At 46.7% G+C, this 14,355-nt stretch overlaps 1 protein-coding gene across 2 annotated transcripts in view; it reads right to left on the reverse strand.

Moving 5' to 3' along the window:
• The window catches only part of TOP3A (DNA topoisomerase III alpha), a 22,632-nt gene continuing 8,277 nt past the window's right edge, over positions 1 to 14,355 (reverse strand). For both annotated transcript variants that reach the window (XM_088464800.1, XM_088464801.1), the window contains exons 12-20: positions 13,375 to 13,582; positions 13,005 to 13,190; positions 11,407 to 11,536; positions 10,267 to 10,380; positions 9,691 to 9,856; positions 9,463 to 9,606; positions 5,944 to 6,066; positions 4,614 to 5,332; positions 1 to 1,340 (exon numbers count right to left, since the gene is read on the reverse strand). In XM_088464800.1, coding sequence (XP_088320926.1) covers positions 1,153 to 1,340; positions 4,614 to 5,332; positions 5,944 to 6,066; positions 9,463 to 9,606; positions 9,691 to 9,856; positions 10,267 to 10,380; positions 11,407 to 11,536; positions 13,005 to 13,190; positions 13,375 to 13,582 — 1,978 coding nt within the window. In that variant the 3' untranslated portion in view covers positions 1 to 1,152. The remainder of the gene's footprint in view (positions 1,341 to 4,613; positions 5,333 to 5,943; positions 6,067 to 9,462; positions 9,607 to 9,690; positions 9,857 to 10,266; positions 10,381 to 11,406; positions 11,537 to 13,004; positions 13,191 to 13,374; positions 13,583 to 14,355) is intronic.

Below are 14,355 nucleotides of genomic sequence, written 5' to 3' on the forward strand. Positions count from 1 at the left end.
ATACACATACATACATATGCAGAAACCCCCCCTTACAAATCCTGCGTTTGCCTTGACTCTGTGACAAGGAACATTTTGCTGTGATTGCCAACAATCACAGACGGGGTGGAGGAGCCCAGCCCCTGCGTTACAGGATGCAGCACTCTGGATTATCGGGTACTTGGTGTGATCAAGTCTACATTGTTTGGAAAACAGCTTAAGAGCTAATCATGGCTAATTGCTACCTCCCATCACATAAACTCATAAAATCATTGTTCCTTTTAACACAAAGTTTTATTTTGCTAATAAAATAAATGAAGAGGTGTCAACGGGCTATAAACAAGAGCCGCACAAAAAGCGGGTCATAATATTAAATAACGTCTCCATCATCTGTAAGAGGCATTATTAGGTCAAGACCGCAGGATTCAAACGATAGATATTATCGCTACTGCCCTCTGGTATCAGTCAGAGTAGATGCAGCCAAGATCCAGGCACTGCCTCTAAATAGGTAAAAGACAGTCTTCAGTACTGATAGACTCCTGCAGACCTCACGAGCAGCTGGTTCACTGTAAGGACCTGGGCGAATGGGCTTTAAAAATAGAGGTGCAGGTAAAGGGAGCACGAGATTTATAAAACTACATCTGAAGTTTCCACATGGAAACACTTAAAATAATCGCTTTGCTCCAAAGTTTGACAACATTTACGTAACATATATACAGACAGGGGCTCACTGAATACCACGGGTACAGTGTGCTAATGAGCTGTATCCGGCGGCAACCAATCAGTATTTAATTATATTTTCAAATCTGTGCAAGAAGCAAAAAGATGGTATCCGATTCGTTGCGGTGGCTGACGGATGTGTGCGCACTGCGGCATTTTATTATAGCGGACCCAGTGCAGCTGTATCCATGGGCAACACTTCCATCCCTGCAAAACTCCCAAAAAAATGAAATTAAAACCCAAATCTAACTGATCGGCTGCTGTGGAACTACAAGTCCCAGCATGTCTGCCAGATTTAGAACAGATAGGCAGTATTGTGGTGTGTCCCTGGATAAGGAAGGGGTGCTGTGTGAATAGCAATGTATTAATACGTAATAATATTCAAAAACAACCAGGAAAGGATTGTGGGTAGAGTGAGATGTCTGTAGAGAATGGAGAAACGCGCACCGCTTCTCATCTGCCCTGGGGGCAGCTGGTCCGGTTGTGCCCTGGCTGGTGGCATATGCCGCAAGTCCTCGGTTTCTTTGCTGTCGGGCCTCTGTCTGATGAGCCGTGTTCAGAACGTTTGTTTTTTGTGCCGAATCCTCGCTGCTCCCCGGACCCACCTCCGAAGGTGCTGGGGTAGCCTCCGCCAGAGCCCCCTAGGGGAAGAAAGACACTATCATGAAAAATAGAAAGGAAAATTCCTAGCGCTAAAAAAGGCAGGAGAAGCAGGTGATGATGCAGCGATATAAAAGGAGGCGGTTGTCAACCTCCCACGGAAGAAATAATGGAGCAAGGAAATACTGCGCTCTAAAACCCATGCTGGGACACTGATATAGCACACATCAATTGAAAATAATATTAATAATTTATTAATGCAATATAAAATCGAATAGCAACACATAAAACAAGATGAAATTAAATACAACTAACAATATACATGAGAATAGCAATTCACAGATAGTATAACCAACACATAGAGTTGATCAGGCTCTTAATTTGTAAATAAATAATGAAAAAATGAAATAAATGTAATAAAATGAACTATTAAATAGTGAATTGGTTGTTGAATGAACAAAAATGATAAAACTGCCAATCCAGCTTGAAAAAGGCAACGGCGGTAGCCGAAACGCGTTGCTGCTCCTTTCCACGTCCACCGGAGATACACCCTGGTTTCAGTTACTTCATACTGAACAACCACCCGACCTATTGGCAAACAGATACCATCTCCCTCACGTCAGCCACAAGTTTGATTCAGCCGGGTAGTCCATTGTGACTAGTGCCGGTCTTTTCACTGCTGTCTGCGGCGTTCTGTTGAACAGACCTTCCAGTGTTTATCACCCGACCAACTGCTTCACGGACATCATCTGCCCTATGACAGCCACAAACCTGATGCAGCCGGGAGTCCACTGGGATCAGTGCCGGCTTGTTTGACTGCTAATTGCGTCTCTCCGTTGGAATGACCATCCACGCCGCTTTACTCCCTGAGACGCGAGTTGAGAGGCGTACATCCTCACAGAACCTCCTGTCTGCCGCAGTGTCCCGATTTGACAAGGTACGGCACTATACACGAGTTACTATACCAGTGGTTTGTACGGATAGTACTTTCATGGCTACTGCACTCACAAAAGTGTACGGGACTTGTTTACACAGCAGTTGTTTTAGAGACTTCATTTTCCTGTGGCTTGATACAGACGAATTAATTAACCATCTTTATACCTTTGCATGTCGGGTCCTGGCTAAATGCAAAGGTTATTGGAGAACTGTTACACACAAATCATTCTCTGAATATAATCTCCGGGGAAACAATTGTTGAGATACCAATTTGTATCAGCTTCTTGGATACAACATCACTACTTGTATCTAATACTGGCTTAATAAATCTGAATAAGCCGTTTTTAACAGTTTTATCACTTTTGTTCACTCAACAACCAATTCACTATTTAATAGTTCACTTTATTACATTTATTTCATTTTTTCATTATTTATTTACAACATAAGAGTCTGATCAACTCTATGTGTTGGTTATACTATCTGTGAATTGCTATTCTCATGCATATTGTTAGTTGTATTTGATTTCATCTTGTTTTATGTGTTGCTATTCGTTTTTATATTGCATTAATAAATTATTAATATCATTTTCAATTGATGTGTGCTATATCAGTGTCCCAGCATAGGATTTGGAGCGCAGTATTTCCTTGTTCCATTATTACTATCATGAAAAAAAGCTGGGAAAGGACGGCCGGTCTGAAACGCAGATGCAGGACGTGTGCGTCATCTAATGCCACGAACAGCGAACTGGGAGATGTAGGTCTGGGTGAATTCTGATGCCGGACACTGTGTAGGAGGCAGAGAGATATCTTGCCATGCCCAGCAAATGCACATTTATCTTCCCCCTCATTTGCATGACGCAGAAGTCAGTGACACCTCCTCCTATTTACTGATTTGTAATTGGCTGGCTCAGTTTGCATTACAGTAAATAAAAGGATGGACTGGTAGCGCTAGCCTGGAGACAACGGTCAATGACCTTTTTATAATGGATTTCTGCAGATCTGGGTGAATATCCTCTTTAATGGACATCATCTCCCACCGTGACCCATGCAATACTCCTTCTATCTGATATTCCCCTCACCCGTCTGCTTCAATCTGTCCAAAATGCATTGAAACTAACGTCCCTCTCTAGGAGCTCCGGACCAGCCGCGACGCTCTGCAAATCCCAACACTGGCTCCCTATAGCCATCAAAATCCAACTCAATACTACACCACACCAGCTCTTCTTACAGATGTGTCCTCATACGTCTAGCCTGAAAATGCCATGCAGCGCGACTTCCAGGCGTGAGTGAGCCAAAAAGGTGACGTGAGACTCTGCTAGCGCCAGGCGTCTTTTTTTTGCATCTTTTCTTGGCGAAAATACGTCTAAGAGCCGTATTCAATATGAGCCGAGCCACGATACTTTTTCGCGGCCCGGACTTTCCGCCTACTTCGCCTGTTTGGCAGGCGGAAAACTATCGCGCGCGGGCACGCTTTACCCCGTATTCAATATGAAAGTACGTGAAAACGGCACCCGGCGAAACTGAAACAGGCAGAAAGTCCTGTCAGATTTGGGGAAATCAGCCTGCGGTTTGGGGTTCACTATGATACCCCCGATTTGGCTTGCTGAAGGTATTTGGGGTTTTTAAACGGGCTCAATAGCTGCTAAATAGCGTTTTTCTATACGTGGTGCAGAATAGTATTCAGGAGTATTTTTTTCTGAAAATAACTTATCCCAGCAAATTTGGGGTACTTGAAAATGGGGGTCAGCATATTTAAAAGTTGCTAAAATGTAGTTGTAAAAATCGTGAAAAATCCACCTGCCGCAAGCACCTGCAACCAAAAAAACACTTGGGTCATACTTCGGGACCCCCCCAGAGTCAAGTTCGCTAGTTGTTAACTTTGTACCCCAATTTTTATTTTTTTCGCCCCCTTTTTCAAAGTAATTTTTTGGGTGGTCCTTAAGTATTTTTTTTTTTTTTTAAATTTGACACCTTTGGGGGACTGTCTGAAGGCTGCAAGGGGGTTCCCACAAAGTTGCACCCCAATTCTGCACTTTTTTCCGCCTGCTATTCGTAGGCAAAACTTTTTCGCCTGGTACATTGCATTGACTTTCCACCAAGGCGGAAAGTCCTTCAAATTGAATACGGGGTAAAACCAAAACAGGCGAAAATGACGTCACCCGCGAAAACGGCTTTTCACTCCAAATTGAATACGGGCCTCAGTCGCAATGTGATTCGACTTAGACGCATCACATTAACAACCAAACCAACAACAATAACTTGCCACATTATTTAACAGGAAATGTAATTGTTTCATTATAATAAACAAGTTTGAATTCTATCAGGACGGCAGGAAAAGGTGACTACATGAACCACAAAACCCATTCACCATGGTCTCACCTGGAGGATCATTCTCGTCCGCCCACTGGAAGAAGCCACACTGCTGCTCTCTGGGTTTGGCGCACGTGTGGAATTGTCGGCCCTTGTTGGCCCCGTCCTTCTGCACAGTACGCGTGATAGCTGGTTGGTTGCACATACAAGTGGCCTGTCCCCCAGATTCCGTGTTCCAGGTATCCCCTCCTGCCCTGAACCCTCCTGATATCCGTGGACTATTGAATGCATTCGAGGGGCGCCCTTCAGTCGGCTGAAATGCCGGATTGCTCCTGCCAGATCCACTGTCCTGATCTGCCCACAAGAAGAAGTTGCAGCTTCCTCCATTACACTTATAAAATGGGCGTCCCTGGTTGGGCCCCTCCTTGCGCACAGTAAGCTGCACGGCACTAACACCACAGTTACAGACCACCTCATTGTTCTCAGTGCTGGCTGTGGTTGGTGGTGCACTTCTCGGGATGGCTGGAGTCACTAGCTTGGGATTCCTCTCCTTTCTGACAGATGGCTGGCGGCTCTGCCCACCTCTGGCGTTTCCCGTATGGGTATTTTCCCGGTTCTCCTGCAAGTGATTCCTCTCCCGTGGGCCGGTCTGTGGGGCTCTGTTACCACCCTGAAGATATTTGAGGTCCAGGACTTCTCTAAGTGTTTCATCACAACCACCAATACACCCCACAAACTCCAGCGGCATCAGTGGGGGCACACTACCCCGCTTAAACTTCAGCTTCAACCTGTGGGAGAAGGCAGAATGGAAAGTATTGCAAGAGACCCAAGTTAAGACAGAAAGGAGGAGGATTAAAGGTTATAATGCAATTGTATGATGTGAACGGCTGAATATAAAATAATTTTTTTATTAAAAAACTTTGACTTAAATAAAAATAATTTGTGCATAGTTCTTAGGAAGATGACATTTCAGGGCTGACACAATGAAAAAAAAAAAAAGAGAGAACTGTGGAGGTTTCCTGTCCTGCTCACCTAAGTAATCAGCTTGATGTTGCCTTTAAAAGGATTGCTGCTTTTTTAAATTCAAGGAGAGGCGCATGAATCCCTGCAGCGGCTGCAGATTACAAGCTACTACATAAGCCCCAAAGACTAAATAGTGTCACATCTTGCCCACCCTACTACCCACCGGACTTTTCATTAAACTCCCAGAAGTCGTTTAGTTCACGGAAGATTATTTGTTACCATAGGCGAGAGCAGATAACGCCGATTACACACAGAGCATCATGTGCCACATAATGAGAACACTGCACCTCCCAGACATGGGAATACCATTGTTTATATCAGTAATAAGCACCGTAGCTCTCCTGTCACATGTCATGGGACTCCGGTGACCACTCACCTGTGTACGGGATGAGGCCTGCACACCTCGCACACGCTGTCATCACGTGACACCTCCAACACGGAACTGGGGAACCAGATTGAAGTTTTACAGCCCGGGTATCCCATGCATGAAATGTAGAACCTGGAGCGAGAGGAGCAACAGATACTGTGCGAAAGTGGGTCGACTGCTCTTATAACGACCATTCACGCATAAAGCAATCCGCAAACATACCCATTACGCTGTCGACCATGAACGTCAACAGGAATCAAATAAACTCACATTGTACAGCATATTTTTGCAAACATTTCAAAGTGTGTTCACTGAAATAATCTTGAGACTTGTTAAGCTATCAAATATTATGTAACGAAAAGTTCTGCAAACAGCAGACGGCAAGATCGCAATTCAAGTGGAATTCTCGCACGGAGGTGTCCTCACTTACTGGGTGTCCGTACAGCCATATGGCGCGAGACGCTCCAAGAGGAGTAGCGTACCGTATTTTCCTTGAAATTTTGCGTGTTACCAGCATTGCAGGCACAGCGTAAAGCCGCTCACGCTGCGACTTTATTTGGACAGGAATTGGTTTAACCCACGTACAAAGTCGCAGGGTGGAGCACAACGGAACTTGGCGTCAGGAAAAGCCGCGTCCGCTCGCATCGGAGGCCCTTCTTACACAGACTCATTCGTACACAGATGTGCAAATGTCGCACACTCACGGTGGCCATCTGGTACGACTTAAACAGCAGTAATTTAAACAACAGTACGAAAGGACACATCTGTATTGCAATCAATGGATAGTGCTGCAGAATTTGCTGGTGCTTTATAAATGTTGAAATAAATTAATTTCTACTTCAGGGTCCACAGGGTTGACCTTGGGGTATAGGTTGGGAACCAAAACCGGGCACCACGCAGGTAAAGCTTTTAGCTCCCAGGATGCACTTGGGTCCACTCTCCCTATAACCCCACCCCCAAGCCAGAGGCACCTCAGTTTAAGTTGGTGCCCGGCCGGAGTCGGGTCACCGTTTAGTGCAGTGGGGAGCTGATTAACAGCCCCTAAGCTTTATATTTTTTCTAAGAACAGAGTTTTTTATTTTTACTTTGGACTTTTAGAGCGGCAGCGTCGGACTGTCACTACCATCGCGGCCATCAAACTGCACGCTCGTATAGGCTGTGGGTGGTGACCCACAGCTATACGAGCGTCCAGGAGGACGCTCCATTTTTATGGAGGGCGGCCCTCATTCAGAGCGTGCGCTCTGCTCAGAGCGTACGGCTCTGAATGAGGGCCATAGTCCGAGGGTCTCCTCCCGACCATCTCGGCAGCGTTCATTTCAGGTGCTCTCCATTGGGAAGCGGGAGTCCTCAGCCGTCACGACGTGCATCCCGGGGAATAGTCTCTTCCCCAAGAGAGGTTTCATCTCCTGGTGAGCAGGGGGGGCCCCCCTGGCCTTCTGACTTTATCACACTATGGTGTTACAGTCCAACTCTGGGGATTCTGAAGCAACCTTCAGTGTCTCTTTGTCGGTGAAGTGGTCCTTTCAATTTGAGTACCTGTGTTCTCCGGTCTCCCTTCTTCCTCGAGGGAAGTGTTTCAATCGAGATGGAGATGCTTTCCTGCTGGTGGCTCCTGATTGCCCCAGATGTCAGGGGTACTTGGATTTTCGGAGTCTCTCCTGATGCTTCACTGCCTGGACCTGTTGTTTCAGGGTCCTTGGTTTTGCCTTGGACCTGGGTCGTTTGTCTTTGACTGCGTCCCTACAGTGGTCTTACGGCTTCCCTGGCTTTGTCATCATTGGAATGATTAGAGCACATGGATCAGCTTTTGCTGGGACCTACCACAAACTGTGGCAGCCATAATTCTTATGGTATTGTACCTGTCGATACGATCCTCCGGTGTCCAGGATTTCCTGATATTCTGGCATTCCTGCCGGCTGGCTTGGGTTTCACCCTCGGCCTGTCCTTCCTGACAGTGCGGATCTCTACACTGTCAGTATGATTAAGATATGGAATTGCTTCGCTCTGGTATCCAGTTCATCCTTTGGAGTGTTTTCTGGATTATGCCTCCATTTGTCCTCCCTAGGGACTCCTTGGGAGTTAGTAGTGGTTCTTCGTTCCCTCCGGGGACAGTCAATGGAACCGCTGGTTGTGATAGCAATTACATGGTCTATTGCTTTGGCGCTCTCTCTCTTTCTCTCAGGGTGTTTATATCAACCAGGTGAGTGTCGGAATTGGGAGCGTTCTCATGTGGCTCCCTCTTCTGGAGGGCATCATGTCAGGATGTGAGTTGTTCTCACCCTGTGTTTCTTCTTAGTGATTTTTAGGTTCCATATTATTCTGGAACTTATGGTACGGCCATTCAGTCCCCAGTCCTCTAGGCTGGTGTGGCCACATTGACTGTGGTCCGGCCTCTGTGGATTTATGTGATCCGTTCAAGTTCCTTAAGGAAATCGGACTCCTAATTGGTGGTCTGAGATTTCTGGTTTTAACAGGAAAGGATGGCCGGCCTATAACCAGATGTTGGCTGGATGGCCTCGTATGTCTTCTTCAGGGGCCTACCCATGGGTAGGCCTTTCTGTTGTTGATGCTTGTTTTTTCTCGGGCCATGTAACCCTCGTGGGCGGCTCGCTGTGGCGCCTTGGCTGTTTTGCCTTACTAGGCGGCCACGTGGTCTTCTGTCCACACCTTTTTAAGGTTCTAGGCATTGGTTTCCTTTGCCTCTCAGGATGCTTCCTTTTTGGCGACGGATTCTCCCCTCAGCACAGGAGCGTCCCCACCCTTGGTTGAACTGCTTTGGGACATCCCCAAGGTCAACCCTGTGGACCCCCTATGGACCCTGCAGTAGAAAACAAGAGATATGGCAAGAACTTACCTTTGTTATCTGTTTCTACGAAGTTCATAGGGTCCACAGGGCGCCCGCCCTGACGCACCTGGCTTCATATGGGCTGTGTGGCTGGTCACCGGTTTTCCGTCTCCCATTTCTGTGAGTATGGTTATTGAGTGTTCCAGTTTTATCTCTCTATTTCTCTCTTTCTCCGGCCTTTGGCTACTTACAAACTGAGGTGCCTCTGGCTGGGGGTGGGGGTGGACCCAAGTGCATCCTGGGTGCTAAAAGCTTTAACTACGTGGTGCCCGGATTTGGTTCCCAACCTATACCCCAAGGTCAACCCTGTGGACCCTATGGACTTCGTAGAAACAGAGATAACAAAGGTAAGTTCTTACCATATCTCTTGTTATTAACAAAGGCTGTAGCCGCGAGAAGCGTCTTATTAGCAAGAAATGTCCCAGCCCCCGCTAACGGCTTCAACAACCCTATGGGCAGGTTCATCTAGGTTCTCCCAGGTATTATAGTAGCATTAATAAGATACAACCTGACCTACAGCTTAATAAATAGCACAAAGCAAGTAAATGGCTAAAATCATATAAATGTAGATGAAGCACTTGAAAAGATTTTACTTTACGGATCTTCCGTCCCTGCGCTTCCGTCCCTGCGCTTCCGTTTCGGAGCTGAATTACAAACGGTAACACACTTAAGGCTCCGCTTACCCTCCATCTCTCTTGCTCTTCAGAACCATATCCCTGCTGCACTGCGGACACTTCCGTATGGGAAGTGGCGTTTCCGCATAGATCTCGTGCTGCTCCACATGTTGCACGGCCTGTCCGAAATACTGAGACAAAGCCTCATCCAGCCTGTTAAGGAGGGAACATCATAGTTTAAGCGAGATGCAGATTTTTTCTGGAACGGAGAGAAAAGACTAACACAGTGCAACTCACTTGGTGGCTTTCGTCACAGCTTCGGTGAAGACCTGCTTGTATTTCTGCACCTGCTGCCTTAGGACGGTGAATTTGTCCTTCTTGCCTTCGCAGATCAGCTTTAAGTCAGCCTCCAGCTCGGCCCGGAGGTCGGGCTTGGACATCTCGAAGCCCATGGAATCGTAACCTAGAGGAATGGCAAACACAATGAGGGTCATGTATGACTGACTGTGGAAATCCGCAGCGCAAATGCTCTTTTGCGAGACTACTTAATGCAAGATTTTACGGATCTCTGCATGGAATGATGGCATTTGCAGAAGGGCAAAAAGAGAGGCGATGCATGTGAGGGGAAAAAAATAAAGGGGAAGTGAGAGGAGCAAGATATAAGTAAGGGAAGATGTGAGCAGTGGAAGAGGGGGGCAGAAGTAGAGTGAAGTGGATGTTTCTGTAACACTGGTTCGATTCTATCCCACACGGAGTCCAACCTCTAACACGAGCCCCCACCGCAGATCTCACAGACATGAGAGCTCAATAGCCAAGTGCTTCTGGACAACCAAAGACCATCCCAACATCTCTAAGCACAGATCGGCTCCTCACCTTCCACCAGCCCCATCCCCAGCTCTCCAGGTAGGAACCTTTGCTCAGGTGTGAGACCCACGTACATGCGTGATTTAATGGTCTCAATGTGCTCAGCGTGGGTCGCGTCGGTCCCTGCAGGAAAAAAAAAACACGCACGAGTGTACCAGATATGCAGCCCCACAATAACGTTATGGAGACAATGTGCAATAAGCTTTTTTTGTATCCCACAGAAATAAAAAATGACTTTCTATGACGTTTGATAGCTTGGAGCCCTGTACGTCCCACAAAAAGCAAAGCCCAGGGGAAATAATTACAAAGTGCGTTTGTGTTTGTTAGGTTTTCTACGTCTACCGAAGTTGTGAGAAAGTTGACCCTTTGTAAAGTCTTAAACGTAACCATATCTATCACAAACATCCATGAACAGACCGGGGCACCATTAGCACAGTTGAGACCGGATACATATTCAGATGCCCAACCAGATTTACCTTACCAATCAACGTCTGAAAGGTCTTTATTAGATGAATGATCTATGGGGGTCTTACACACAATTTGCAACCAACCAGGTCTAAAACAGCCTAATGCGTCGTAAGAAATCACAGCATGCACAGGCACCTTTAGGAACGGTTTGGACAACTGTTTACCATTTATATAATTTAGTTGCAAAATAATCAAATTTTCTTTTTCTCATATATATACTCTAAACTAAAGCAAGCGTATTAGTCTTCATTCTAGCACCCTGCACCTGTCAAAACACGTGCAGTTCCTCTTTCCTGCCTGGGGTGTCGCTCTCTGCTCTGGTGCTTCTAGCACACTCAGCTGATGCAATAAACTTCTGATCTAGCGCACTCCGGTCTGTATAAGCAGCAGTGAGCAACACCCCAGGCAGGAAAGAGGAACGGCACGGGTTGTGACATATGCAGGGTGCTAGAATGAATACTAGGTATCCTTCATGAGGCCCTCCAGTTGTTGTGGAACTACACATCCCAGCATGCCCTTCCACATTTTTAACATGCTCGAATAGCAAAACTGTGGCAGGGCATGCTGGGATGAGTAGTTTCACAACAGCTGGAGGTCCACATGTTGGATATCCCTGCTCTAAAGTGTTCCACACAACAAACAGCTGATCCGGCAGTGTCCTTGTAGGAAAGACAGACTTACCGATCCCGTGCTTGTCCATCAGGGCGATCAGATCTGCCTCTGTAAGGAGCTGTGGGGCAGTGGTCTCTCCATCCACCATCTCCACCGTGGTGGGCTGGAATGTGGCATTCATCTCATACACCGGGATTATCTACATTAAAAAATATGTGTATATATGTGTATGCATCAAACCATGTGCTTTTAGGAAGGTAAAGTCCATGACAAAATGAAACCAACCAGCCAAAACTGTACTATGGACAGATGAGAAAATTCATTACTGTTATAATTTAATTAGGTTTTTTTTTTTACTTTGTCTTTAAATAAAATGAACACATTTATCCACACACATATTTACGGGATGTAGTTAATGCCGCAGGTCTGAATCCCGACAAGACCTGCCCGACAAGGGACTTAAGATAGGCGTCGAAATGCCGGCACCTATCTTAATCCCGACGCTGGAAGACCGACACCTACCATCCCGATCGTCCTGACGGGTAAGTATAACCAACCGGGGATACGGGGGTTAGGTTTAGGGAACCCCGGAGGGACTTAGGGTTAGGCACCCCCCCTCCCCCCCAAGGACTGTTAGGGTTAGGCACTAGGGGCAAAGGTTAGGCACCCCCCCAGGAGGGTTAGGTTTAGGGTGCGAAGTGGGGGGGTTAGGTTTAGGCACCCCTGGGGGCTGGGGGGAGGTTAGGGTTAGGCACCAGGAGGGGAGGTTAGGGTTAGGCACCCCTAAGGGAGGGTTAGGGTTTTTGGGGATGGGGGAGAGAGAGAGGGGAGGGTTAGGGTACTTACCAAAGCCCGTCGGGATCTCGAGCTGTCGCACTGTCACTGTCGGGATTTGAACCGGCGGCTGTTGAGCCGCCGGTATTTCAATCCCATTCGCACATTTAAAGCAGCACTGTGATTATGGACCTGATACAGCGATGTACTGTATACGCCAACGCAACAGCAGCTGTGATCACGTACGCGTCATCTGTGCGAAAATATGCAAATGTCGCAGCCGCCAGGACCTGTATTGTGACGCCCACCGGCGGCTTCGCCAATCCAAGCACCCGAGTAAAATGTTGCCGCACCTGAGTACAAATGACGCAGAATCGGTCGCAAATCAATCGATGTTAGCTGTCCTGAGTAACACCCCCGAAACGATAGCGACGCGCTTGCGTTTTTAGTAGTCGCTCCCCATTACCTCCCCCAAGCGCTCCCTGACAGTCAGTCACACTGCAAAGCTAATCGTCGCTGCCAGCATCTACAGTAACGTACCTTGACGAGTGTTACTCAGACGCATGCGCAGACGGCCGATAATCGCTCAACTGCGAAAACATCGGCATATCGTACGGATCTGAATCAGGCCCTGTATTCAAAGACCTAGTTTAGCATTCATTGTCAATGTGCAATGCAGGAGAAATAAAAGCCCGTACCCACAGCGGTGTCACAGGATATAGATCTGTACCAAGATCACAAAACGTTGCTCATACTCATTTAAAACCCAACGATGAAAAGCTCTGGTTGGAAGTTTCTGTTACAAAAATGCTCGACCACATAATTTTGTTATTTATTTGCACCATTTTGAATAATCAACTAAAATAAATAAACAATATTAGGTCCTTATTCACCTTCGTGGTCCACTTGTCGTATGGATAGACCTCCAGATAGTTCCTGGCGATGATCATAAGCCCATGAACCACGAACCGCTCAGCAGCGATGTCAATCTCCACCGTGGTCTCCTGCCCCTGAGCATCCTGGGAGCAGCAGGCCAAGAAGTGACGAACGATGAACTCGTAGATGCGCTGCTCATTTCCCTGTGGACGCGGCGATACCGCAGAAAATGACGTAGTAATTAAGAGGATTGCAGTCTCAGTTTACTCCTTTAATGTAATGAGTAAAGAGATATAAGCGCCCACTAGGACTGCACTGTAATGCGGCCACCTAGTTCCACGTATATCCTGATAATCCCACAAACGACGACCGTACACACACGCTCACCTGCAGGCTGCCGGTATACTTAGTGGGGTGGATGGGGGGGTGGGCTTGATCGGTCTTGCTTCCGTTCCTTGGTGTTGGCCCACCCCTCTCGAGGATGCGCTGTGCAAACGCGCCCCACTGGGGGTCTTGCGTCTGCTGCTCAACCAGCGTTGTGAGGTTCAAATCCTTGGGGAAAATGTTGGTTTCAGTGCGGGGGTAACTGATATAACTAGAAATAGAAAACATTGCATGTAAGACAAAACCACAGTGACGTCTGGATTTAGTGGGAGACTTTTTTTTTTTACTTTTACAACAGTTGCTCGGGGAACATGGTGGCGTTTCTCATAGCAACTAGATTCTAATTTTAGCACCATTCAGAAAATTTAAAATTGTTTTTTATAGATATTCCACCAGTTTTTACAAATGTCAGACTGTGAATCTCTCCTACCAAGGTTACAGACGTTCTTGTAAGAGTGTTGGAACAGTCAATGCTGCCGGCTTATTTACAAGTCAGAACAACCTCTTCTAGCAGGTTCTAAGTATCTCAGAATGAGGGAGATGTATCAAGCTTTAAAGAAAGATAGTACCAACTAATCAGCTCCTAACGGTCATTTTTCAAACACAGCCTGTAAAGTGACAGTTAGGGGCTGATAGGTTAGTGCTTTATCTCTCACCAAGCTTTGATACATCTCCCCCACTATCCTACTTTCATTGCATTCTAAGTGCCAGTTAGTCTTCTGTCTAGGTGTGGGCAATTAGCGCCCCCCCAGCTGTTGTAGAACTACACAGCCCAGCATGCCCTGCCACAGTTTTGCTATTTGGCCATGCCAAAACTGTTGCAAGGAATGCTGGTAGGTGTAGTTCAGCTAACAGCTGTAGGGGTTGCTTGTTGCCCACCACTGGTGTAGGGTATAATTAGAGTGCTTGGTTTCAATGCTTTTGCACTGAATAAGATATTGTGTTGTCAGCATTCAGTCTTCAGTCCTGGCATGTAATTAAGCA

Source organism: Taudactylus pleione, unplaced genomic scaffold, assembly GCF_031769625.1.
Source record: "Taudactylus pleione unplaced genomic scaffold, aTauple2 ptg000061l, whole genome shotgun sequence".
Taxonomy (NCBI): Eukaryota; Metazoa; Chordata; class Amphibia; order Anura; family Myobatrachidae; genus Taudactylus; species Taudactylus pleione.